A 25,598-nucleotide genomic window follows, 5' to 3' on the forward strand; every position below is an offset into this window, starting at 1 on the left:
TAAAGAATAAGAAATCAATCACATATACAATTACAAACATATTGGTGGCAAATATGAGGGGAGAGAGAGGGCTTCAGCCTTCAAGGCTTAGGAGGGTCTGCTGCTGGTGCTGGCGGCGCATCCTCGAGTTTCTCCTCAACAGCCGCCTCCACAGCGATCTCCTTCTCTTTAACCTCCTCTTTGGAACTCTCAGCCTCAGCCTCAGCCGGTGGCGGGACAGCCTCCTCTTTCTTCTCCTCCTCTTTCTTCTTCTCCTCTTCAACAAGGGCAGGTATGAAAGTGGAGACCTTCTCGAACACAAACAGAACCGGACCAGACACGTATGCTGGTCCAACTTTACTAGCTGCTTCGCTCACTGATTTTGAACCCGGAAAATCTGGCCCAACCAACACAACCGTAGCAAATACAGACAGATATCAACTATATGTAGTATTTGATAATATGATTATGATATTATGGGATATATACGTACCGATCTTAGCAAGCTCGTCGAGGAATTTCTGGACTGCTGCGGAGTGCTTTTTCACAGCTGCATCCGTTGGTTCCTTGATCAAAGCCTACATATATATATAGTACATATCGGAGTATAAGATGGGAGTATTATACAATTAAGAATATTCAACGAATTTGGATGAAGACCTTAATCTCAGTAGATGAAGCTTGATAGATTTCGGTAACTTTGGGCTCAAGATCTGTCTTTTTCTCTTCACACTCTTTCGAATATTGCTCCTGCTCAGTTAAAGAAGCATATGTGATACCAACGTAGTAATTAAACAAGGATAGATGATCATAGATATGTGATGATTAAGTATATATATATATATACCTTAGATTCATCGAAGGCCTTGCAAGCTTCAAGAGCAGCTGCCTTTTTTGGGTTCTCAAAGACTTTCTTGATCTTGGGCAGAACCTTGGATTTCCAGTAGTTTACCATCTTAAGTAGGAGTACAAATCAAATACTCCACTTGAGTAATTATCACAAATATAAGTACGTAATGTTTATATTAAGAGAAGTGATTTCAAGAAGAAAACCTTGTTAACTAATAAGCTGCAGGTATGAGGCGTAGGGATGAGAATGAAAGGTGCAAAGAAATACTAGTGTATGTCAGCAACACAAACACATATTTAAAACCAAAACTGGCCGCTTGCTTAATTATGGGAGGGGCAATGGAGGTAGGGTCAAAATTGTCATGTTAATCATTATATGATCGATCATCTTTATTTATTCAAATTGATACAGAGTAGAATTGATCAATATATATATGTATTTAAAAAAAGGTAAAAAATCAATCACAGATGAGAGGAAAAAACAGCAACAGCAACAGCTGCAAGCTGGCAATCAAGCTCATCCAGTGGTGCCAATATGACACACCGGTCCCACTCCTATTGATATGCTCATCACATATATATCTAACATACAGAGAAAGATGAGAGAGAGAGAGAGGCCCTACATATCCTAGCAATATATCCGAGTTTTAGTTTGGGCCAATTCAATGGAGAACTGATTTAGTCCGGCCAGAATAAACCCAACCCCTCCACTTAATACCAATTGGTATTGCGTTGGAACTTTTATTGATATAAAATGTGGCAATATATGATCTTTAAGTGAACTAAGTATGCTACACTATACCTATATCCAATTATTGATTCTATATCATGTCTTATTCATAGTACTACATTGCATATCAAATTTTGAAACTATACATCGTATTCCCTTCCAATTTACCAATAACTTATACTCCATATTTCAGATATATCCTTGAATGAAATGAGCATCACAAACACGTTCATATAATGTGTCGCGACTCACAAGTGGGGTATTGGAGCAACAGAGCAGCCAACACACATTTTCACCTACATTATCAACACATATCATTTTCTCTTTATTCCCATTATCCAACTCCAACACACACCCACCCACACAAGAGAGAGAATGAATAGTAGTACTTTTATGAATGCATTTATTTTCCCGGAAATGTTAAATTACTTTGTTTGAAACATATTAGCTATATTAATTATGTACTACACTACCTCGTGTAATTAATTAATAATACGTGCTTATTTTATTTATATATATATATGGGTGGGTTATGATCAATTGAGATTTTTTAGCGAATTGAGATACATTATCGGTCACTCATTTTTATTAAATGAGTGGTCCAGAATTTATCACATAAAAAATATTTTTAGATTAATTAATTATGAAATGGCCGAATGGTAAGTAGAGCAAAAGAGGAGAATCCTTCAACGGCGATCGGCATTCCAAGGCACCTCTCTTCATCAGCTAGAAATTGCACAGACAACAAATTGCACCGCCCGAATCCAGGCGCCTCTCTTCATCGGCTAGAAATGAAGCCGTAGAATTTGTTCTCAAAATCGCTTCGCATCATAAATTCTCCGCCGCGGCCGCCGTCTTGGGCGTGAATTTCGTGGACAGATTCTTGGTGAGTTTGGAGGGAGATGCAGAGAAGAGGTCGTGGCTGATGCAGCTTGTGGCCGTTGCTTGCCTCTCTATTGTTGCCAAAGTTGAAGAAACTCACGTTCCTCTGCTCGTAGACCTTCAAGTGTGTTTTTGTTTTGTTGTATTATACTACTCGTAGTAATTAATTAGGCATTTAGTTGTTGGTTGATTTATTGGTTGAAGGTGGATTTGAACTTTTTGAAAGCTTAATTATTGATTCGTTTATGGAATTGGAAGTTTTAGGGTTTGGATTATTAATTGTGTTGGATGTGAGCTGGATTGGGGAATCAAGCTTAATCATAATGCACTCTAGGTGTTTGGTGATATTCCCTAGTTAGGAATTAGTTGCTCAGAGGTAGATTCAAGATTTAGATATCTCATTTTTATAATGTCAACTACGCACATATAATGTCAACTACATATATAATATATGTCAACTAAATATACAATTAATGTCAACTGCACACATAATGTTAACTACATATACAATTCAAGTCAACTACACACATATAATGTTAACTATGTGTACAATGCATGTCAACTACACACATATAATGTCAACTACATATACAATTCATGTCAACTATGTGTACAATCCATGCCATTTACATATATAATCCATGTCAACTACATATATCTACATATATTATATGTAAAACGTTGTTGTTGTTGACATAAATAATATAGGTCGTTGACATGAAAGTATTTGTTGTTGACATTAATTATTTATAAAATATTGTTGTTGACATAATAGTTGACATAAATAACATTTGTTGTTGACATCGTAGTTGACATAATGTCTCCGTAGTTGATATAATGTCTCAGTAGTTGACATCGCGCGAAAATTGTGAATGAGTGGCTGAAAATGCATCTTAGTTCTCAATTAGGCCCAAAAATCTCAACCTAACAAGACCATATATATATGTATATATAGAGAGAGAGAGTAGTGATCTAGGGAAAACACTACTTCAATGCATAACTAGAGAACACGAATTTAGTTCACTATAAGAGCGATTTAGTTCACTATAAGAGTGATTAGGTCACTATAGAAAGGAGTGAACCAAAACGTCTTTACAGTGAACTAAATCCTTCACGAAATAAATACTTCACTATAACAGTGTTTTGGTTCACTCCTTCCAGTAGTGAACTAAATCACTCTTATCGTGAACTAAATCGCTCACATAGTGAGCTAGATCATTTTGATATAATGGCTGAGATTTGTGTCGGGGTTTGTATACTAAAAGATGTTTCGAGCGTACATGTCATTGTACAGTCAGCTTGTGCATGTATACGAGAAACGCCACGTCCACTTGTTTACCTAATTATGAGAATAAATAATATAATATATTGGTTTATTTATTAAAATATAATAAACAAGTCTAAGGCTTCTTACTAAGAAGGTCAAAGTAGGGAAATTCGATGAATCCTCATAAGTTTTCCAGTAGGGGACTTGGCCAGATCTAGTAAGAAGAAAAACGTATTCACAACCTAGATAGACTTTGGCTACCTATTGGTATGGTTGCGGTGTTTGTGATAATTCTCTCTTACCTAAGAAGATATTAGTAACACCGGTGTGGTAAAACATTGAAAGGATCTAATACGAAATGTATTCTTTATTGCTATCTACTGAAAGAATATATTTCAGAAATTTTAGTATTTTCTAGTCTATGAAATTAATATCAATATTGTTTATTTAATCAAACGCCACTTTGACTTATCAGTATGAGAGAGTTTGTACGTAACTCAAACATGATATCTTGGGTGGTAGTAATTGAATAACATTAAGGTATTGGAATATTATTTCATAGAATTCGCGTACCCAGTGTGGTATGATTAAATCCCCAAGAGGTGTTTGAAAAATGAATTTATTATTCATAAATATGCACCGTTGGAATTTATTTCCATGAATAATAAATAAAGTTTCAAACTAGAAAACTCTTTGGAGAATTAATTTAATTCAAGTCATATAACAGACAAAGAAATAAATTGACGGATTAAGATAATCTTAAACGCATGAAATACTATAAAATTAAATGGACCCAAGTTATTTGTAATTTGGTAATTTAGATGAGAGTGCAATATTATTCTTTAGTGGAACAAAATAATATTTCATTGATAATATATTAAATCATTGGTCATTTGATTTAATTAGATATTTATCTAATGGGTGAGCCCAACATCTATCTCATTCTATGGATCCCCATCCTAGCCCAACAAGTCCAAGCCTATATATAGTGAAGAGGTGGGAAACCCTAGCACACCACAACACAACACAACACAACACAACACACACAACTCCAAAACCATAACCCTTAGCCCCCCAAGTCGGCACCTCTCTCCCTCCCTCTTGGTCTCGATTTTCGTGCCCTAGCAGCACGTGGGAGAATAGGGTTCTTGTTTTGTTCTTGTTCTATCCTAATTCATAGGATTAGATCAAGACAATCTCGTGTTTGTGATTGGTTTTCCCTAGATCTCATATCACTTTTATTTGATTGTTCGAGATCCGCCCACACGGATGAATAATCAAGGACGTGGGAATAGTATGGAAGATTTGTGGTCGATAAATCAAGGATCTCCGGGTGGTGCAGCAAGCAACTTCGATCCTATGATGGATCAAGAGGTAACAATTATATGTATACGTCAAATTGCATGTCTACGTGTTTATTTGATGTATTAATCTATAGATCTAGTTTTATTGTATGAAATTGGAATCGAATGCATAATCACCTAAATAGATTCGTATGGACCTGTTTGTTTTCCGTGTCTTCCGCTGCGGTAGTCCCAACAATTTATTCTCTAGTTATATACTTAATATTAGTTATACTCATCTCCCTAGGAATATGATCAAATGCAAACTCTAAATATTGTACAAACTCCAAACTATGATTTGAACCGTTAGAAAATGTCAACAGATGACAAAATAGTAGCAACAGAAATGTCAACATAGTGTCAACGGTTGATGCTATGTTGATATTGTGTTGACATTTTTTGTTGCTACTATTTTTTCATCTGTTGATATTTTTTAATAGTCCAGATCATAGTGTGGAGTTTGTACAATATATGATTTTGCATTTTATCACTACCACATCTCCATATATATATATATATATATATATAGGTGTGTGATCAAATACTAACTTCTTATCGTAATAACTAATAACTAAATATCAATTTTGCATGTTAAAAATATCAACACAAAGACATAAATTTATCAATCTTTCTTGTGTTGATAAATTTTGTCTTTGTGTTGATAATTTTAATACACAGTATTGAAAGTTATTAGTTATTACTGTAAATTAGTTAACACACTAATGCAACCCTATAACTATGTATATATATAGAGGTTATCAATTGCTAACTAATTAGCAATCTAAAACTAAGATCAATTTTTAACCATTAAATGAGGAGATCTAGTGGTTGATATAATGTCAAGTGGATTATATTTTAAATTTAAATGAGTATTAAATAAAAATAAAGGGTATTAATGTCAATTCTCTGTTATTAAAAAAATTCTAAAATTTTAAATTTACGTAACTCTCTCAATTTAAATTATTTTTTCGCAAAATAATATATCAAATTAAAGGTAATTTTATAAGGATTTTAACGTGGTCTCAATTGCATAAGTTCCAATGATATTCGGATGATGAAATTTGATGATTTTTATTTCAGTTTTCGTATATATTAATAAGCATATATTTTACCAACAAGTACATAAAAAAATCTCAACTTAATGCATACAAAATCTCAATATAATTCATGTGAAATCTCAATAAAACTATGTTGATATTTTCGTGTACTTGTGTTTAAATATTCATGTCATTGTGTTGATATTTGTAATACACTATGTTGATATAAAAAAACACGAAAACTATGATAATGATAATAGAATGACGATCTTACCCTTTTGTTGATATTTTGTCTACTATTTATTGAAATTCGTAAGATTTAATCTCATCCACTCATTTTAAAATTTAATGGTGGAGATTTGGTCTTGATTTTGGATTATGATGATATAAGCAATAGAAGATGACCTTATATATAGAGAGAGTCTCATTATATGCAAATCCACTCCTTATTGCCGAACCACAGAACTATACCTAATTAGGGCTTTTAGATCTAGTTCTTTATGGATGAGATGCACAAATTTATAAATTATTTTCGCCTTCATCACGAGCCTATTTTAATTTATCCGAAGGCAAATAAGTCATACTAACATGTTACGAAGATTTAACTTTATTTGAGAATATATTACTTCATTCCAGTAGGTTTTTACTTTATTCCAATATAATTATTACTTCATTCCAGTACGTAAATGCGGTTTCGCCGTCGTGTACCGTTCTTTCTCTCTACAATGTCTATCATGTTGGTTATTTTAGTGTAATTGGATTAACTTGATTGATCAATATTATCATAATGAGACATCGTATAAGTTTGGAAGTGCGGCGTGCACACTTGTTTGAATTCATTATGATTAGACAGGGGTTCGGGGGCAGCGCCCCCGAGTAGCGGGGTCCAAGGGGCTGAGCCCCTGGCTGGGGTCGAAGGACTAATTTGCAATTTTTGAAACCTGCCAAAAGCTGTTAAAAACAGTTATGAAAACGAAAAGACGCGACGTTTCATTTTCAGCCTTTTTTTATTGATCATTTTCTGGGTCAAAGGATGATATGGTGTAATAAACACATGGAATGATGTAATAAACAATTTGAATGAAGTATGTGTAGAAGCATTTGAAGTCCTATTGGAATGAAGTAAAAACTTTATCCAATGAAGTAATAATGTTTCTGAATGAAGTAATAAATCCACTTGAATAAATTGCATTTTTTAAAGTGAATAAAGTAAAAACCCAGGTCAATGAATTCGAATGAAGCATATGTTGAATCATTTCAAACCTTAATGGAAGCAAGTAAAAACATGTTGTAGTTTCAAGGTATTACGTACGGAATGAACTAATAAACCTAATACAATGAAGTAAAATGGGCTTGTAATGAAGACCGAAAAAAATTTATACAGCAGCACATCTCATCAAAAAACTAGATCTAATGGTCCTAATTTGATCTCTGGTTCGATCTTTAAAATTGGTTCGACATTAATCACAACTCCATCTATATATATTTTTTAAAGTTGGAGGATGGAAGTTGAATTGGATTATTAAGATGGGACAGTGACTCAGTGAGCATGGAGCACCATCGAGGATCCATTTGACGTGCTATATATATAGAGTCGTGATCATATGATAACCCCTAAATCACGTAATAACCCTATAACCAAATCTGGACCACACGTTTTTAAAATCACGCGGTCTAGATTCAAACTTAGATTTACTTCATAAAAAAAAGCGCGGGGGTAAAACTGTCATTTCCTCATTTAGTTTCTGAATTTTGCCAAATATCACGTAAAATGATAAAATGATAAAATGATAGGTTTATTGCATAGAATGATAGTTTTGAGATTCAAACTTAGATTTACTTCATAAAAAAAGCGTGGGGGTAAAACTGTCATTTCCCTCATTTAATTTCTGAATTTCGCCAAATATCACGTAAAATGATAAAATGATAGGTTTGTTGCATAGAATGATAGTTTTGCCAGATAGAATGATACTCTGAGTTGATAAAATGATAATTTTAACTTACTAATAAAATGATAAAATGATAGGTTTATTGCATAGAATGATAGTTTTGCCGGATAGAATGATACTCTAAGTTGATAAAATGATACTTTTGACTGACTGATAAAATGATAAAATGATAGGTTTATTGCATAGAATGATAGTTTTGCCAAATAGAATGATACTCTGAGTTGATAAAATGATACTTTTGACTGACTGATAAAATGATAGGTTTATTGCATAGAATGATAGTTTTGCCGGATAGAATGATAATCTGAGTTGATAAAATGATACTTTTGACTGACTGATAAAATGATAAAATTATAGGTTTATTGCATAGAATGATAGTTTTGCCGGATAGAATGATACTCTGAGTTGATAAAATGATACTTTTAGCTTATAAATGTTAGGTTTACAGCATAAAATGATAGTTTTACCGGATAGAATGATACTTTCAGCCGACAGAATGATAGTTTTGCCGGGTAGAATGATAATTTCAGTCGATAGAATGATAGGTATTTTTGGTGTATAAAGTGACATTTTTGTTTAATAAAATGATACTTTTACCTGATAAAATGATAATCTAAGCGGATAAAATTACAGAAACCTTATAAAATGATAGTTTTTCCGGATAGAATGATACTCTGAGTTGATAAAATGATACTTTTAGCTTATAAATGTTAGGTTTACTGCATAAAATGATAGTTTTGCCGGATAGAATGATACTTTCAGCCGATAGAATGATAGTTTTGCCGGGTAGAATGATACTTTCAGCCGATAGAATGATAGGTATTTTTGGTGTATAAAATGACATTTTTGTTTAATAAAATGATACTTTTACCTGATAAAATGATAATCTAAGCGGATAAAATGACAGTAACCTTATAAAAATGATAGTTTAGCTGAAGAAATTGCATATAAGCTGATAAAATGATACTTTAACGTGACAAAATGACATAAAACTGATAAAATGATAGTTTTGACGGATAGAATGATACTCTAAGTTGATAAAATGTTACTTTTGACTGACTGATAAAATGATAAAATGATATATTTTAGGTTTATTGCATTGAATGATAGTTTTCCCGGATAGAATGATACTCTGAGTTGATAAAATGATACTTTTGACTGACTGATAAAATGATAAAATGAGCGAAATTCAGAAATTAAATGAGCGAAATTTGGATACGTAAATTTTATCATGAGCGAAATGACATATTTACCCCCGCGCTTTTTTAAAAATGTGTGGTCCAGATTTGGTTATAGGGTTATTACGGAATTTGGGGTTATCATTATAATGCACCCCTATATATATATATATATATATATATATATATATAGGGATGTATTCATTTCATTTTCCTATATTTCCTCCTTTTTCATTCTTAATATCAGCCATTAGATTAGAGAAATGAACCATCAAGATCAACATTGGGTAATTAATCCCGTGTTGCATTATTTGTCCTATTTTGTGCATTATGAGGGTACAATAGTAATCTAATAATGGCTGGAAACCGCTACGAATAATGCACCACATGGTCTCGAGTAATGCATATAATTGACTATATAATGCACAATATGTTAACTGCAATGCATACGAATAAGATATATCATGTTATGATGTTTGGACACACGTTTCTTGTTTCCCCTAAGGGTTTAATAAGCTTAGGGGCTAGGGTATAGTACGTAGACACGTATGTAATCTTCACATGGTAACGAGTAATGGATATAATTGACTATATAATGCACAATTTTTGAACTGCAATGCATACGAACAAGATGTGCTGTGTTATGATGTTTGACACATGTTTCTTGTTTCCCCTAAGGGTTTAATAAGCTTAGGGGCTAGGGTATAGTACATACGCATTAATAACAAATTATAAAACGATACGAATAATTCACCAAATTGTCACGAGTAATGGATGTTATTAACTATATAATGCACAATATGTGAACTGCAATGCATACGAATAAGATGTACCATGTTATGATATTTGACACACGTTTCTTGTTTCCCCTAAGGGTTTAATAAGCTTAGGGGCTAGGGTATAGTACGTAGACATTACTAAATGCACGTATGTAATCTTCAATCCGTTGATTAACTCATATACACAATACCTCTAATAATGCATAATATACTGAGATAATGACAATTAACAGCTACATAATGCACTACCTAAACCAAATAATGCACATACGTATATTCCAATAACAACAATTTGTTAGTAATGTCTACGTACTATACTCTAGCCCCTAAGCTTATTAAACCCTTAGGGGAAACAAGAAACGTGTGTCAAACATCATAACATGGTACATCTTATTCGTATGCATTGCAGTTCACATATTGTGCATTATATAGTTAATAACATCCATTACTCGTGACAATTTGGTGAATTATTCGTATCGTTTTATAATTTGTTATTAATGCGTAAGTACTATACCCTAGCCCCTAAGCTTATTAAATCCTTAGGGAAAACAAGAAACGTGTGTCAAACATCATAACACAACACATCTTGTTCGTATGCATTGCAGTTCACAAATTGTGCATTATATAGTCAATTATATCCATTACTCGTTACCATGTGAAGATTACATACGTGTCTACGTACTATACCCTAGCCCCTAAGCTTATTAAACACTTAGGGGAAACAAGAAACGTGTGTCCAAACATCATAACATGGTACATCTTATTCGTATGCATTGCAGTTCACATATTGTGCATTATATAGTCAATTATATGCATTACTCGTGACCATGTGGTGCATTATTCGCAGATACCAAAATGTGGCAGTTACTTTTCCGTCAAATGTCAATAATAACCCTGTAATGCATACAACCACCTTTTATAATGCAACACGGAACCAGTTTTATAGAATCAATCTGATCTGTTGATGCCTTAGATCTAACGCGTAATATTAAGAAGGAAAAATGATCTAAGATGTGAAAAGGAGAATAACGCTCCCCTATATATATATATATATATATATATATATATATATATATATATATTCCCCCGTTTCTCGTTAATTGAGTCGATTTTTTTTAGTAAGTTTCAAGATAATTGAATTATTTCTATTTTTGGCAAAAGTAAGACTCTCTCTTAATTTGTTACTTTATTCTCTCTTACTTTATTCGTCATCCACCTAACCCACTATTCTTAATTTTCGTGCTCAAAAGAAATGTCTCTATTAATAAGGAACGGAGAGAGTACCATTTTATATTTTAATAATATATTTAAATTAACACATGATACTGACCGTTAGATTTTTTAATCCAGTAGTCTATAATTGATGATGGTTATAAAATAAGGTATGGTTATCATTTAATTACATTTATGCGTGTATATATTGTTAAGTGTGGTTAAGTAATTAGTCGCAATCAATGGGTGATAAATTGATAATGCTATTTGGCGTCCAAGCATAGAATTCTTTCTTGATTTTGTCGCTCAACTTTTTTACTCATAATCCTAGTCTATTCCTAATCTTAATTATTAATTATAATCTCTTTTCTATAATACTCCTAAGAAATTTTACTTTTGCTAAAGAAACCCGCTCCGATCATGCATTCATCATCATAATTAATATGGAAAATACGTTTAGTTTGCCCACCTGCAATGCACGATTACTTTATCTTTTTCATAAGAAGTGAATATTTTTATTATACAATAATAATTTTGATAAATATGCATAAATATAATTATAAATTTATTTAAATATATTAAAAAAAACTAATGTACATATACATATATTTTTAGTAAATGCTACCACCATTCAAACTAAATCATTTGTATTTTTTACAAAAATATTTGACAATTTCAATTACAATTAACTAATAAGACCCATGATTTAAGGAGAGAGATAGAGGAAGAGAGGTTACCAGCATGTAGCTAGGTTACACTCATTGAATTTTATTTTATTTATTTAATTTTTTTTGTAATGAACATGTTATCATCTTAATTATACTCCATATATACACACACAATTACGTGCAAAATAAAAAAAACAGTAAATTTTGTCATAATAATATACTACTACTATATTATAAAACTTGAAAACTATTCTGTTGACAACGTTAACGTTAGAATTACAAGTAAATAAAAGTTACAGTTTAAATCCTAACATAGAGGGATTGACTATGGTCCTAATGGCCCTAAAACCAAAAACCAAATTATATTTCATAGTTTGCAAATACAGTCACTATATTTTTCAAGAATCAAATTATCACTAATCATAAATTCCAAAAACCAAAATTCCAAGAATCATGATCCTAAAAAAGTAATCGATCCTAGGAATTATTTTTTTTGTACTTGACTTTATTTTTCTACCAAACAAACATGTTCTTAGATATGGTGTTAAACCTTATCAAATCAAATATCATCCCTATGGCTTATATCTAGTCTAAGTACATGGATCTTGTTATATAGTTGGGCAACTCAACATATTCCATAGTATTAATTATGGAGTATGATGATTAAATAGTTGGAGTTTCTTTAGCAAATAAAATTTGTTAGGAGTATAGCGAGATTAGGATTAGGATTAGAAAGTTGAATGACTACATATGCATCAATTATGTATTCTATTCGGGGTCAAAATCAAGAACGAATTCTATGCTTAGACGCCAAATGCACTATCACCCACATATTGAATGCGACTAATTACGTAAGCACGCTTAACTATATATTTATCGTTTACTACTTCATCTGCCCACGAGTATTAAAATTTGTTGTCTCTTACTTATTTTATCAATTGTAAATTAAAATATATATTATTAATAAATAAAATTATTTTCTATGAATGAAGGAATATTATTTTTCCTTCTCGTTGTATCGTCACATATTGTTTTCTGACTCATAATCAAACGAAATAATGGATCGTCCCTTTTATTATAACACGTATTGATAATTGAGATAGTTCAAAGATGAGGATTCCCCCGTTCCATAGTAGTGAAGTCATTTTGTCATTTTCGTACATTTCATATTAGTAGAGTCATTTCCATTTTTAGTAAGAGTCAACACATTTATTCTCATTTACTTTATTTTCTCTTCTTTAGTCTCTATTCACCTCTCTACCTTTTTAATTTCCTACTTTATTCTCTTTTACTTAATTCACTTAACACAATTTTTCTTAAATCGCGTGCTAAAAAAAACACATCCACTACCGAATGGAGGGAGTATTATTTTAATTATTTTATTCCTTAAAAATGTGTTTTAGTCCATTCTCTAGGTTCTTGTAAATCAGGTTTAAATCGTGTAATAAGATTTTTTTCATGTAATATCAGGTTCAGGTAATTATTGTGTCATGTCAACCCATATTATATCGTCGTTAATAGATTCGTATCAGGTGCGGTCAGGTTCAGGTTTGAAAGTAGTAGGTCGAGTTTGTGTACGGGTTGATAATTTTCTTAATATGTCGAGTTTTGATTAGGCCTTATTAGATTTCGTCGTTATTAGATTGACCCGGTTACAATTCAACCCACACGATTTGTCGCGATCTTATAGCATGTAACATCTTAATACTTCAATTCACCTTCCATTCTCCAACTTAGAAAAAGTTACAAAATAAATAAATACTAATGTATTATTAACTACACGTAGTATATACTCCTTCTGTCCTCTGAAGATGACCTACTTTTCTTTTTGGTTTGTCCCAATCAAAATTACTCATTATTAAAAATGAAAACATTTTATCTCTATTTTATTCCTTATCTCTTACTTTATTCTTTGCACTTAACACACAAAATAAGTTGCATAAAATCTCGTGTCGCCTAAGGAAGGAGTCATCTTTCTGTGGGACGGAGGAAGTATAATAGAGTCGCGTTAGGATGTGATTAGCTTAGTTTGCTAACTAATCAACACATTATATTAAAAATATTAACACAAATTTGGATTGACATATTTTATCTTTATGTTAATATTTAAATGTCAACACAAAAACAAAGCTATTCCAATCTATTTGTATTGACATACTCATGTCATTGTGTTGATATTTTAAATATAATGTAATGATTAATTATCAAAGTGGCCAAATTAAGATAGTTACGATTTGGTTACACCTCATTTGTAATATAGCAAATATGTTTCAAACAAAGTAATTGAACATTTCCGGGAAAATAAATGCATTCATAAAAGTACTAATTAGTACTATTCGTTCTCTCTATCTCTATTGTGTGGGTGTTGGAGTTGGATAATGGGAATAAAGAGAAAATGAATGTGTTGATAATGTAGGTGAAAAATGTGTTGGCTGCTATGTGGCTCCAATACCCCACAATTGTTGAACGTGTTTGTGATGCTCATTTCATTCAAGGATATATCATATTGGTAAACTGGAAGGGAATACGATTTATAGTCTCAAAATTTGATAAGTAATGTAATAGAATCTTTAATTGGATCATGACTAAAGATCATCTATGATATGTTTTGTTCACTTTTTCTATTGCAACGTTGGTATTAATTAAGTGGAGTTATTTGAAGGAGTTTGACATTTTTTTATGATTGGATTGGACCAGCTTTCCATCAAACTGAAGCTCGGATATATTGTCGAATTAGTCCTTTTTTTTGTTTCGGCCTGGCTAGCTAGAGGGTGGTTAAAAATTTTAGTCCATATTGGGCGACTGGCTTTGATAGACCGTGATAGAAACTCATGGAGTAACCCATAAGGATGAGTTGGTAGATATTAAGTGGCATGAATCATAAAAATTCTCATTATATGTTTATAAATGAAGGATATGTGACAATCAGTAGAGTTCAAGATTCCCATCGGTGTGTTGCAGACAAGTAAATACCAGCGAGGCCACGTTTGAATAAGAATAGTTGATGAGCTAATAATTGAAGATGATGATTCATGCATGTTGTTGGTTTGGGTTGGATTTGGACAAGAAAATATGATTTCATTCAAAGAGCGAGAAGTATGTTATACTACCATACGTGTCGGAACGCCCTCTCTATACTCCCTCCCTTTGTCTACTGAAAATAGTTTCATAAGTCAGATGACATAAATTTTAATATACAAAACTAGTAAAGCATAAGAGAAAAATGATAAAGTTAGTAAAGTAGGAGAGAAAAGTGAAAATGCATAAAGTATGAAAGCAAAAAATTAAATTTAAGTAAATTAAGAGTAATTTTCAGATAAAAATCAAAATAAAAGGATGAGATTATGTTTTATAGATATGGGATTGGACGAACATATCAATGGGAGTGGGACCGGTGTGTAATTGGCAACTCTGGATGATCTTGATTGCCAGCTAGCAACCGTTGCTGTCTGTGATTGATTTTTTTCCTTTTTTTTAATAGATAATCTATTGATCAATTCCAGTCTCTATCAATTTAAATAAAAAAAATGATCGATCTTATAATGGAGTACTAATTAACATGACAATTTTGACCCTAGCTCCATTGCCCCTCCCGTAACGAGTTTTGGTTTTAAATATGTGTTTGTGTTGCTGACACGCATTGCTCTCTATATTTCTTTGCACCTTTCATTCTCATCATTACTACTATTTCTCAACGCCTCATACCTGCAGCTTATTAGTTAACAAGGTTTTCTTCTTGAAATCACTTCTCTTAATATAAACATTACGTACTTATATTTGTGATAATTACTCAAGTGGAGTATTTGATTTGTACTCCTACTTAAGATGGTAAACTACTGGAAATCCAAGGTTCTGCCCAAGATCAAGAAAGTCTTTGAGAACCCAAAAAAGGCAGCTGCTCTTGAAGCTTGCAAGGCCTTCGATGAATCTAAGGTATATATATATATATACTTAATCATCACATATCTATGATCATCTATCCTTGTTTAATTACTACGTTGGTATCACATATGCTTCTTTAACTGAGCAGGAGCAATATTCGAAAGAGTGTGAAGAGAAAAAGACAGATCTTGAGCCCAAAGTTACCGAAATCTATCAAGCTTCATCTACTGAGATTAAGGTCTTCATCCAAATTCGTTGAATATTCTTAATTGTATAATACTCCCATCTTATACTCCGATATGTACTATATATATATGTAGGCTTTGATCAAGGAACCAACGGATGCAGCTGTGAAAAAGCACTCCGCAGCAGTCCAGAAATTCCTCGACGAGCTTGCTAAGATCGGTACGTATATATCCCATAATATCATAATCATATTATCAAATACTACATATAGTTGATATCTGTCTGTATTTGCTACGGTTGTGTTGGTTGGGCCAGATTTTCCGGGTTCAAAATCAGTGAGCGAAGCAGCTAGTAAAGTTGGACCAGCATACGTGTCTGGTCCGGTTCTGTTTGTGTTCGAGAAGGTCTCCACTTTCATACCTGCCCTTGTTGAAGAGGAGAAGAAGAAAGAGGAGGAGAAGAAAGAGGAGGCTGTCCCGCCACCGGCTGAGGCTGAGGCTGAGAGTTCCAAAGAGGAGGTTAAAGAGAAGGAGATCGCTGTGGAGGCGGCTGTTGAGGAGAAACTCGAGGATGCGCCGCCAGCACCAGCAGCAGACCCTCCTAAGCCTTGAAGGCTGAAGCCCTCTCTCTCCCCTCATATTTGCCACCAATATGTTTGTAATTGTATATGTGATTGATTTCTTATTCTTTATGTGTCAATTTCATTATTTATATTATATATACATATAGGGGAGTAATCAATTGCTAACTTAATCTCTAGTTGCTAATGTTGGGGTACAAACCCATCCCACATCGGATGAGTAGGGGAAGTTGGAAGGTGTATATAATTCCTGTCCAACCCCAATTAGTTTGAGGCCTTTTGGGAGTGACCCAAAAACAAATCCGTGCGGGCTTGACCCAAAGCGGACAATATCAAACTAATGTTGCAGTCGACGATCCTAACAAGTGGTATCAAAGCCCAGGTGGCTATGGGTTGTGCCTGGATGAGCCCCGGTTAGGGTCGGGCCCTGAAGGACTCAGAGTTAGAGTCGGGCCAGGATGACCCAGGGGCCAGGGCTGGAACGACCCATGTTCGTGTCGACTGCGTTCCCGATGTGGTCTCGGTTTGAGGGGAGGTTTGTTGGGGTACAAACCCATCCCACATCGGATGAGTAGGGGAAGTTGGAAGGTGTATATAATTCCTGTCCAACCCCAATTAGTTTGAGGCCTTTTGGGAGTGACCCAAAAATAAATTCGTGCGGGCTTGACCCAAAGCGGACAATATCAAACTAATGTTGCAGTCGACGATCCTAACAGCTAACTACAACTAATTTAAAACCATAGGATTTTAGAAATCTAGTGATCTAAAATTTGCCACGTGTAATTTTCGTTTTTATTAATTAAATCGAAAAAGATAAAAAAACTATCAAATTAGGGTTTTTGATGAAAATGTCAATATAGTGTTTTGAAAATATCAACACAATGCTTTGAGAATGTCAACGCATTGCTTATGTCAACACATTGCTTTGAGAATGTCAACGCATTGTTTATGTCAACACATTGCTTTAAGAATGACATTCTACATGCATTATATTGACATATTTTATATAATATATTGACATTTGTTGCAGTACGAAAAAATGAAAAATTATCGAAATTTGTTTCAAATTTTGACATCGGAACATATGCAAGTGAGATTTCGTTAGAATCCTTATGAAATTATCTTTAATTTGATATATGTTGTGTGAAAAAATAATTTAAATCGAGAAAGTTATATGCGTTTTAAAGTTATGTGATATTTTTCAAAAGTTAGTTACAACTAATTTGTTGTAAATTGACCTTAATACCCTTATTGACGTTTTTTGTTGATCGTATTGACATTTCGGGGCTGATGATCTAGGCCCTTGATTTGAATATCTAAGGGCTATTATTTAATTGAAGTTAACAATTAAGTATTGAGTTTGCAATATAACACTCCCCTATAGATATATTCATAAGTCATGTACTAATACTTAGCACATATGGTTTACCACTCTGCCTCCCATAGGCGCCCCAAATCTTGTAGATTGAAATTTTAGTTTCACAATGTATTTTTATATTTATTACTCCTTAGTTTTTTCCATAAATGTATCTTATAAAATTTTCCATAAATGTATCTTATAAATGTTAATAGTAAGTACATTTTTAAAGTTATTTCGCACGTATTATTCATCTACCCCATCTAGGTCGCATCGGTTTTTGGCGATGAAAAATAAAAAAATATCTCACAACCATGACGAGTAAGTTGGGCCCCCAACATTAAAATTCTGGCTTCGCCACTGCGATCTTCATTTCTTTGATAGGGCCTTTTGATATGATCACATGCTTCTGGGCCTTGCCCTTATGCAATTCTATAACTAGCCCAATTAATAGTATCTTTAGACCTCAATGTTATCGGCCCAAGTAAGTCTCACAGCTCCAGCCCAGTTTTCTTTCGCCATTCTCAAAAGTTAGATAAAAGTCAAAATAAATTGATATTAAAATCCGTTGCCAAAGTAGTAGTGTTGGTATGCACGTCCGTGTATAGCAAAACCAAAATGTATCAAGCCAAAGGTTGATGTCACCTACTCAATTATTCAATACCAATACCGGGTTAATGCTTCTCACGTTCATATAATAATTGTATATAAATATGAGCAACACCAAAATGAAACTCAAAATATTAATCATACAATCAAGTAATGGAGTCCCGTAGCTGCTATGCATTGATGCTGGTGGTGGTGTTGGCGACCGCGGTGGCAGTCCACGGCAACGGGTACGAGTACGATGAGGATCTAAGTTTATCGTTCTACCATAAGAGTTGCCCTCAGCTAGAAAAGATAGTCCACCACAAACTCAAACTGTGGTTCACAAACGACTCCACTCTCGCCCCTGCTCTCATCAACCTCCACTACCGTGACTGCGCCATCAGAGTACGCATTTCATATACTTCCTCCGTCCCCAAAATAGTCTTATTTTACCATTTTATTTCATCCCATAAAATTAGTCCACTTTTTTACTTTTAAAAATCTTTTTAAAACACATTATCCCACTACTAACATACATCAATTACTTTTCTTTATTACCATATTTACCAATTTCATTGTATTATTGTAACTTTGAAGGGATGCGATGCTTCGATTCTCCTAGACCACAAGGGAAGCGAGAGAAGTGCCAAGGCAAGCGCTTCTCTGAGGGGCTTCCAAGTCATCGACGACATCAAATCCGAAGTCGAGAAAAAATGCCCTAAAACAGTCTCATGCGCCGACATCCTCGCCTCCGCCGCCAGGGACGCCACGGCCGCAGTAGGCGGCCCCTTCTGGTCAGTCCCCTACGGCCGAAAGGACGGGCGCATCTCCCTGGCGAAGGAAGCCCAGTCCCTCCCGAGCGGCCGCGAGAGGATAACCGACCTAATCGAGCTCTTCCAGTCCAAGGGGCTGAACGTGCTCGACCTCGTTGTCCTCTCGGGGGCCCACACCATCGGGAGAAGCGGGTGCGCCAGCCTCCAGCACAGGCTCTTCAATTACAAGGGCACCCGGAAACCCGACCCCACCATCGACCCGAGGTACCTGAATTTCTTGCGGCGGAAGTGCCGGTGGGCGTCGGAGACCGTGGAGATGGACGCCGTCACTCCTAGGAAATTCGACGTGCAGTACTACAAGAATTTGCAGAAGAAGATGGGGTTGCTATCTACCGACCAAATGTTATACTCCGATTCACGAACGGCTTCGATCGTCTCTGCTTTGGCTTCGCAGCCGGAGGTTTTCCAGCATCAGTTCGCGGCGTCGATGCTTAAGCTTGGAAAGATCGTTGATTACTCTGCCGACGAAGATGATACCGAGATTCGCCTCAAATGCAACCGCGTCAATGCCTAGATTATGATATGCCGCTACTTCATTTTTGTATGTTTTGCGTTTATCTTTACCATGATTCACTGCATCTGCATTCAATCACATCCCTGTGATTATAAACTTTCAAAAATACATATTTAATTATGTTTCTAGTCATAAGCCCATTCACAACGCAGTTCCTGTATCGTTCCTTAAACTACTATTTGCGGGCTCCACTGTACCTTTTCACTCCATTCCTTAACTAAGGAACAGAACCTGCAACCCTCCGTTTCTTATCTGTTCCTTAACCGTTCCTTAAATTACTATTCATTCAATTTCATTTCTTATTTTTATTTCCAATCCAATTCAATTAAAACAAACACACTTTATTAAATAAAATAAACTTACAACATAAAATTCGTAAAAAAAATATAATTTAATAATTTCCTAAAAAATAAAAGTACACAATTTTAATAATTTCATCCGCCAAAGTTTGCCCAAATGTGCTCAATTAGATCCTGTTGGAGTTGGGTGTGGGCGCTAGAGTCGCGTGTCCTTGCACAAATAGATAACCGTTCTTGTATAGACGGATGCGCTCCACTTCGAGGCGGACTACTTGCGGTTGAGCTTCCGGGGGATTCAGGGTCGAACCAATTTCCCGCCTTTGGGCCTTCTTCTTGGACAATCATGTTGTGCAAGATTACGTACGGGAGCGTCGTTGGGGCGGCGCGGCTTCTTCCGCCTCCCGTCGTCGATCTTCTTCAAGTGATTGTTCCAATATTTGACGCATTTGTTCAAAAGGATCCATTAGTTTGATTCAATTTGAGAGAAGAAAAACAGAGTTGATTTGAGATGAAAATTGGGGTGGAAATAGAGAGGATTTGAGAGGAATAGATGTGTGTTTGTGAGTGAAATGAGTATGAAATAGGAGTATTTACAGAGTAAATAAATTAAAAATAAATAAATAATAAATAAAAAATGGATAAAAAAACGGTAACAATACCGTTGCAATTTTTTTTTTATTAAATTCGAATTTTTTTAAAAAAATTAATTATTGCGTCACCGTGGCGAAAACCACTCGCGGGGCAGCGAGTGAGCGTCACGCGTCGAATGAGAGCCTGCCACGTCGCCTCGACGCGTGGCGGAACGTGTCGTGCCGCGTGCCGCGGCAACGACACCCGGAACGACATCGGCACGGAATGGCGACGAAACGGCCGCTGCAACGCGTGCCGCTGCGGAACCGTTCCTCCGGAACTGCATAGGCACCGCAACGGCACAGCGTTGCGGGTGCTCTAAAATTGGTTATTCCGTGAGATGAGAGAAGTTGTGCAGTCAACGACACGTGCCACAATCGATATTTCAATGAAATTGCAACCCATTGTTTTACCGATGAAACGATCAGGTTGTATGAATGAAAAATTAGAGATGTTATAATTGCAATAAAAAGTTTAATCGCTTAATTTTAAAATTCTAAATTTAGATTATACCGTATTTGTTTTATTATGCCTAAATGTACAATTGATTATGAATAATCAATCGCATCTGAGCCCAAATAATATTAAACCCAATGGAGAAGATTGTGACGGCCCCAAATTCAAAGTAAACGGCCCAATAATGAATTGCTTATCCAAACAAATCGAGTCGTTTCACCACAGCAACTGTGTGCGCGCGAGAAAGCTTGGATGGGAGCATACAGAGCTTCCATGGCGTCTTCATTTTCATTGGTCCACTCCGCTACCTTATTGAAGAACTATATTTTCCTCCGCCGCAGCAGAGTCCTAGCCTTTTCTCTCCACCTGTCGCCTTTCTCCACCTCCTCCGCGACTCTTTCTTCGGATGTACTTCACCCGCATAAGAAGTCGAGGCAACCCGTTGCCGCCACGCTTCTCGAACTCGGCGGGGTAAAAGTTGGCAGGGATGGTAAACTTCACACCTTATATTTTACTTTCCACACGCAATCTCAGCTTTAATTTTTTAATAATGAGGATGATATTGATTATTTCTAGCTGAGTTATAAGATTGTTCTAAGGATTCGTAATGCAAACTAGCGATTTCAGCATTGTTATGTTATTATTTTAATTTTGATAATTAAACTTATAAATGTGCAGAAATTGTGAGGGATGATCCGACGAACAATGTCCCTGATTCCATTTTCTCAAAGCTTGGATTGCAGCTGCATAGGAGGGATAATCATCCCCTCGGCATACTGAAGAATGCAATTTTCGATTATTTTGACACCAACTACCCCAACAAATTTACCAAGTTCGACGATTTATGTCCAATAGTCTCGGTGAAAGCGGTAGGGTTTTTTCTTAATTGACTGATTGCTAGTTTATCTGTGTTTTAACTACCGTGGCTTTACACATCCAGTCTGATTCTTCTACTGAATTCCATCATGTCGTTTGATGCATGTATGCTCTTTTCTTGCTTTCATTGTTGGATGATAATTGAAGTAAATCCCATGCTTTACATATGAACCACTATGAGAAAGGTCGAGCCTAATGATCTTAGCAATTTGCCTTTGGTTGGAAAGGAATTTGTTTTGAGGTGCTTCTGTAATATAGTTACATGTGCTTCACCATAAGATCAACTAAGCCTAAATGTGGATGCTGAGTTATACAAATAAAACAGCAAACAAAATATTGTTGTTTCGCTAGTGAATTACAATTAGGGGCCTAAATCTTCATGCAACTTGTAATTGTTAGAAAAATATGATTAGTTATCACGTACAGCATCAAGATGATCAGCCTATCTGTAATCAAACCTGGGGAACTGATTTAATGCGAAACTGGATCAAAGTTGCCAGATTGGACAATTATTGTGTCCCCTTCAATACTGAACGATTCACCTGATTGGGATTTATACACAAGATCCTACTCTTTTTGTTTGTATGAACCTTTGCTAGCTGATCTTACCTCCAGGGTTTATTCTAGCAAGTAGCAACCTAGTGAGAAGACGTTAAATTAATTCCCTACATCAAGACAATAGCTTGGGTTTCTCTTAGATATTGGCAGACGATTCACCATCTTGAATCCTACATATTATCGATTTCTGTCTTCAGTTTCTCAAAAAAGTTGTGTGATGTTATTAGACTTTTTCCTGCACCAATCCTGGTTGATGCATTGAACGGGTGTATTTGTGTGCTTGCAGAACTTTGATGATGTCTTGGTACCTGCTGATCATGTAAGCAGGAGTTACAATGACACATATTATATAGACTCTCAAACTGTCTTGAGGTGCCATACTAGTGCACATCAAGCTGAGTTACTGAGGGAAGGACACACTCATTTCCTTGTCATGGGAGATGTTTACCGCAGAGATTCTATAGACGCTACCCACTACCCTGTATTCCATCAGGTTTGCAATTGTGGATAATTTGTGACTCTGGAAGTCTGGTACAGTAGTGAAGGCACTTTTTGTGTTTAACATTCAGATGGAAGGTGTACGAGTATTCAATCCAGTTGACTGGGAGGGATCTGGGAAAGATGGCACACAATATGCAGCTGAGGATCTTAAGAAATGTCTTGAGGGGTTGGCACAACATTTATTTGGTACGGTTGGATCGAAATGAGTCCTCCATCTTCATTTCTCTACAAAAGATATCATGAGCCTTATTGGTCTGTTCATTCACAATATCTAGAATTGGGGGAGTCTTGTGTAAGACTATTTGGATCAAGATTCGCATGACAGTACCCATACTCTGATCATAACACAACCAATCACCAATAAAAGGGAAAATATGGCACTTAATATTGTGTTTGATCCGGATATTAATACCATCTTGTGAATCATTAGCCTGGTATGGTCTCACACAACTTTTTGTGTATTCAAATACATCCATTACTTGATTCTTGCACACACAGAAGAGGAAACGTATGTGAAGGATCTTGTTGTCACGTGCATGTGTAACAACATTGAACTGAATGGACAGATGCATTAACTGCCTTTAGCTGTGAGAGATGCAGAGTTACATGCAAAGCCTTGTTGGTGATATTCTTTCATATCCTAGGAAATTATGTTTCATATAATCATATCACAGTTCTTAACTGATTAATAAATTTTTGTTACACCAGCTAACTTAATTTCCTCAGAGTTGAAACTTATTTAAAAGCGATGACGGCTTACTGAGTCACTATCCCAGCCATTGATTTTGAAGATGTTTTCAGGCGGTGTGGAAATGCGTTGGATTGACACATATTTTCCCTTCACCAATCCCTCATTTGAACTGGAAATATACTTTCAGGTATATTTTTCTCTGTATTAAAAACATTGATAAAAAAACAATATGACCCGGGATACATCTTGTGTTGCTTCATCTGTTTAGTAGAGTTTTGAAGTTGTTACTGATAAGACACATAATTTCTACTTCATGTCCATAAAACATAAATTAGAAGCTTTGACCTATGTACTGCCTTGTTTGCTTGTAGGTAGTTATAGCAATGAACCAGTTCTTCATTTTGTTTCGTAGGTAGTTATAGCAATGAACCAGTTCTTCATTTTGTTTCTTTATAATGAATTTCTACTGATTTTGTTTAAAGTATTTAGGAAAAATGGCTGGAAGTGTTGGGTTGTGGAGTGATGGAGCAAGACATTCTGCAAAGAAATGGAAGGACTGACAATGTTGCTTGGGCTTTTGGGCTTGGACTGGAGCGCTTAGCTATGGTTTTATTTGACATTCCTGATATCCGTCTTTTCTGGACTAATGATGAGCGATTTACTTCACAAGTATATAATCTTTTAAAATACTTTTCACTTAGTTGTCTCGATTCTTCATTATTTAAAAGCGCTGTTTCTTATTTTGCAGTTCTCCAAAGGCCAGCTTGGTGTTAAGTTTAAGCCATTTTCAAAGGTATGCCTTTATCATTACTGAGAATTATTTATCAATTTACATTCACATAGCTTATTACAGTGATTAAAAGGGTTATACACTACTCTCTTAAACCAATCTTGCAGTTTCCTCCATGTTATAAGGATATGAGTTTCTGGATCAGTGATTCATTTACTGAAAACAACCTCTGTGAAGTTGTTAGAGGTATTGCTGGAGATCTTGTTGAGGAGGTATGTTCAGTTTTATTTTGATCCAAGACTGGTTTAGAGGAACTTTAATTCAAGACACTTAATTGCAGTAACAACAGCTCATGTTTGAGGTTGTCAACACTTCGGGGCTCAACTTGTTGTAATCATGATTCCTAATTCACTTTCAACCCATTTCAGAAAATCCTCTTTAACTTTTCCAGAAAATATGATGCTTAGGGAGAATTTTATGTTTAAAGTTTGTTCCTAATCAAACAATCCTACACATGAAGACATCAAGAGGAAATGCTGTTTTAACTCCATGTTTCCTTTGACAACCCTACGGATATTAGCAAGGCAATATTGAGCGTCTAGTTTTGGCAGGTGAAATTGATCGACAACTTCACCAACAAGAAAGGAATGACGAGCCATTGCTACAGGATTGCTTATAGGTCAATGGAACGGTCACTTACTGATGAGGAGATCAACGATTTACAGGTAACATTTTGTAATAACTATCGTTTAAAATCTTATACCATATCATCAGGTACTGAAAATTGTAAGTTGTGTGAAAATTGTGATGCAGTGGAAAGTGCGGGAGCAAGTAGAGATCAAGTTGAAAGTTGTTCTTAGATGAGCATTTTGTTTTGTTTAAGATACTTGTATATGCATCTTTTATAGCTTGGGCTGACAAACAAGGTAATAAGTTTCATATAACTTTTCTGTTGACCAGCATTTTTTGCTACACACTGCTTTATTCAACAAGAAAGTGTTATGACATTGGTGATTGAAGTTTGTTGTTTTGGGGTTTTAACAT

At 35.0% G+C, this 25,598-nt stretch overlaps 4 protein-coding genes across 4 annotated transcripts; 3 read left to right on the plus strand and 1 right to left on the minus strand.

Annotated features, from left to right (window-relative positions):
* On the minus strand, positions 1 to 1,096 carry LOC121806535 (plasma membrane-associated cation-binding protein 1-like). The gene is made up of 4 exons (XM_042206613.1): positions 827 to 1,096; positions 640 to 729; positions 473 to 557; positions 1 to 376 (listed from the first exon to the last, which is right to left on the minus strand). Exons 1-4 carry the CDS (start codon positions 932 to 934, stop codon positions 81 to 83), a joined length of 579 nt encoding a protein of 192 aa, XP_042062547.1. The 5' UTR covers positions 935 to 1,096; the 3' UTR covers positions 1 to 80.
* A 14,368-nt stretch (positions 1,097 to 15,464) lies between these two features.
* LOC121810065 (plasma membrane-associated cation-binding protein 1-like) lies at positions 15,465 to 16,694 on the plus strand. The gene is made up of 5 exons (XM_042210963.1): positions 15,465 to 15,600; positions 15,699 to 15,806; positions 15,904 to 15,993; positions 16,076 to 16,160; positions 16,257 to 16,694. Exons 2-5 carry the CDS (start codon positions 15,699 to 15,701, stop codon positions 16,550 to 16,552), a joined length of 579 nt encoding a protein of 192 aa, XP_042066897.1. The 5' UTR covers positions 15,465 to 15,600; the 3' UTR covers positions 16,553 to 16,694.
* Positions 16,695 to 18,640: 1,946 nt separating this feature from the next.
* On the plus strand, positions 18,641 to 19,813 carry LOC121808712 (peroxidase 7-like). The gene is made up of 2 exons (XM_042209307.1): positions 18,641 to 18,871; positions 19,064 to 19,813. Exons 1-2 carry the CDS (start codon positions 18,641 to 18,643, stop codon positions 19,811 to 19,813), a joined length of 981 nt encoding a protein of 326 aa, XP_042065241.1.
* Positions 19,814 to 21,406: 1,593 nt separating this feature from the next.
* Positions 21,407 to 25,595, plus strand: LOC121807699 (phenylalanine--tRNA ligase, chloroplastic/mitochondrial-like). The gene is made up of 10 exons (XM_042207967.1): positions 21,407 to 21,688; positions 21,877 to 22,067; positions 22,919 to 23,125; positions 23,202 to 23,319; positions 23,935 to 24,011; positions 24,314 to 24,493; positions 24,573 to 24,617; positions 24,722 to 24,826; positions 25,166 to 25,279; positions 25,368 to 25,595. The coding sequence occupies exons 1-10, from the start codon at positions 21,451 to 21,453 to the stop codon at positions 25,416 to 25,418; spliced, it is 1,326 nt and encodes a 441-aa protein (XP_042063901.1). The 5' UTR covers positions 21,407 to 21,450; the 3' UTR covers positions 25,419 to 25,595.
* Positions 25,596 to 25,598: the final 3 nt, after the last annotated feature.

This window comes from Salvia splendens, chromosome 6 (assembly GCF_004379255.2).
Source record: "Salvia splendens isolate huo1 chromosome 6, SspV2, whole genome shotgun sequence".
NCBI classification, from domain to species: Eukaryota; Viridiplantae; Streptophyta; class Magnoliopsida; order Lamiales; family Lamiaceae; genus Salvia; species Salvia splendens.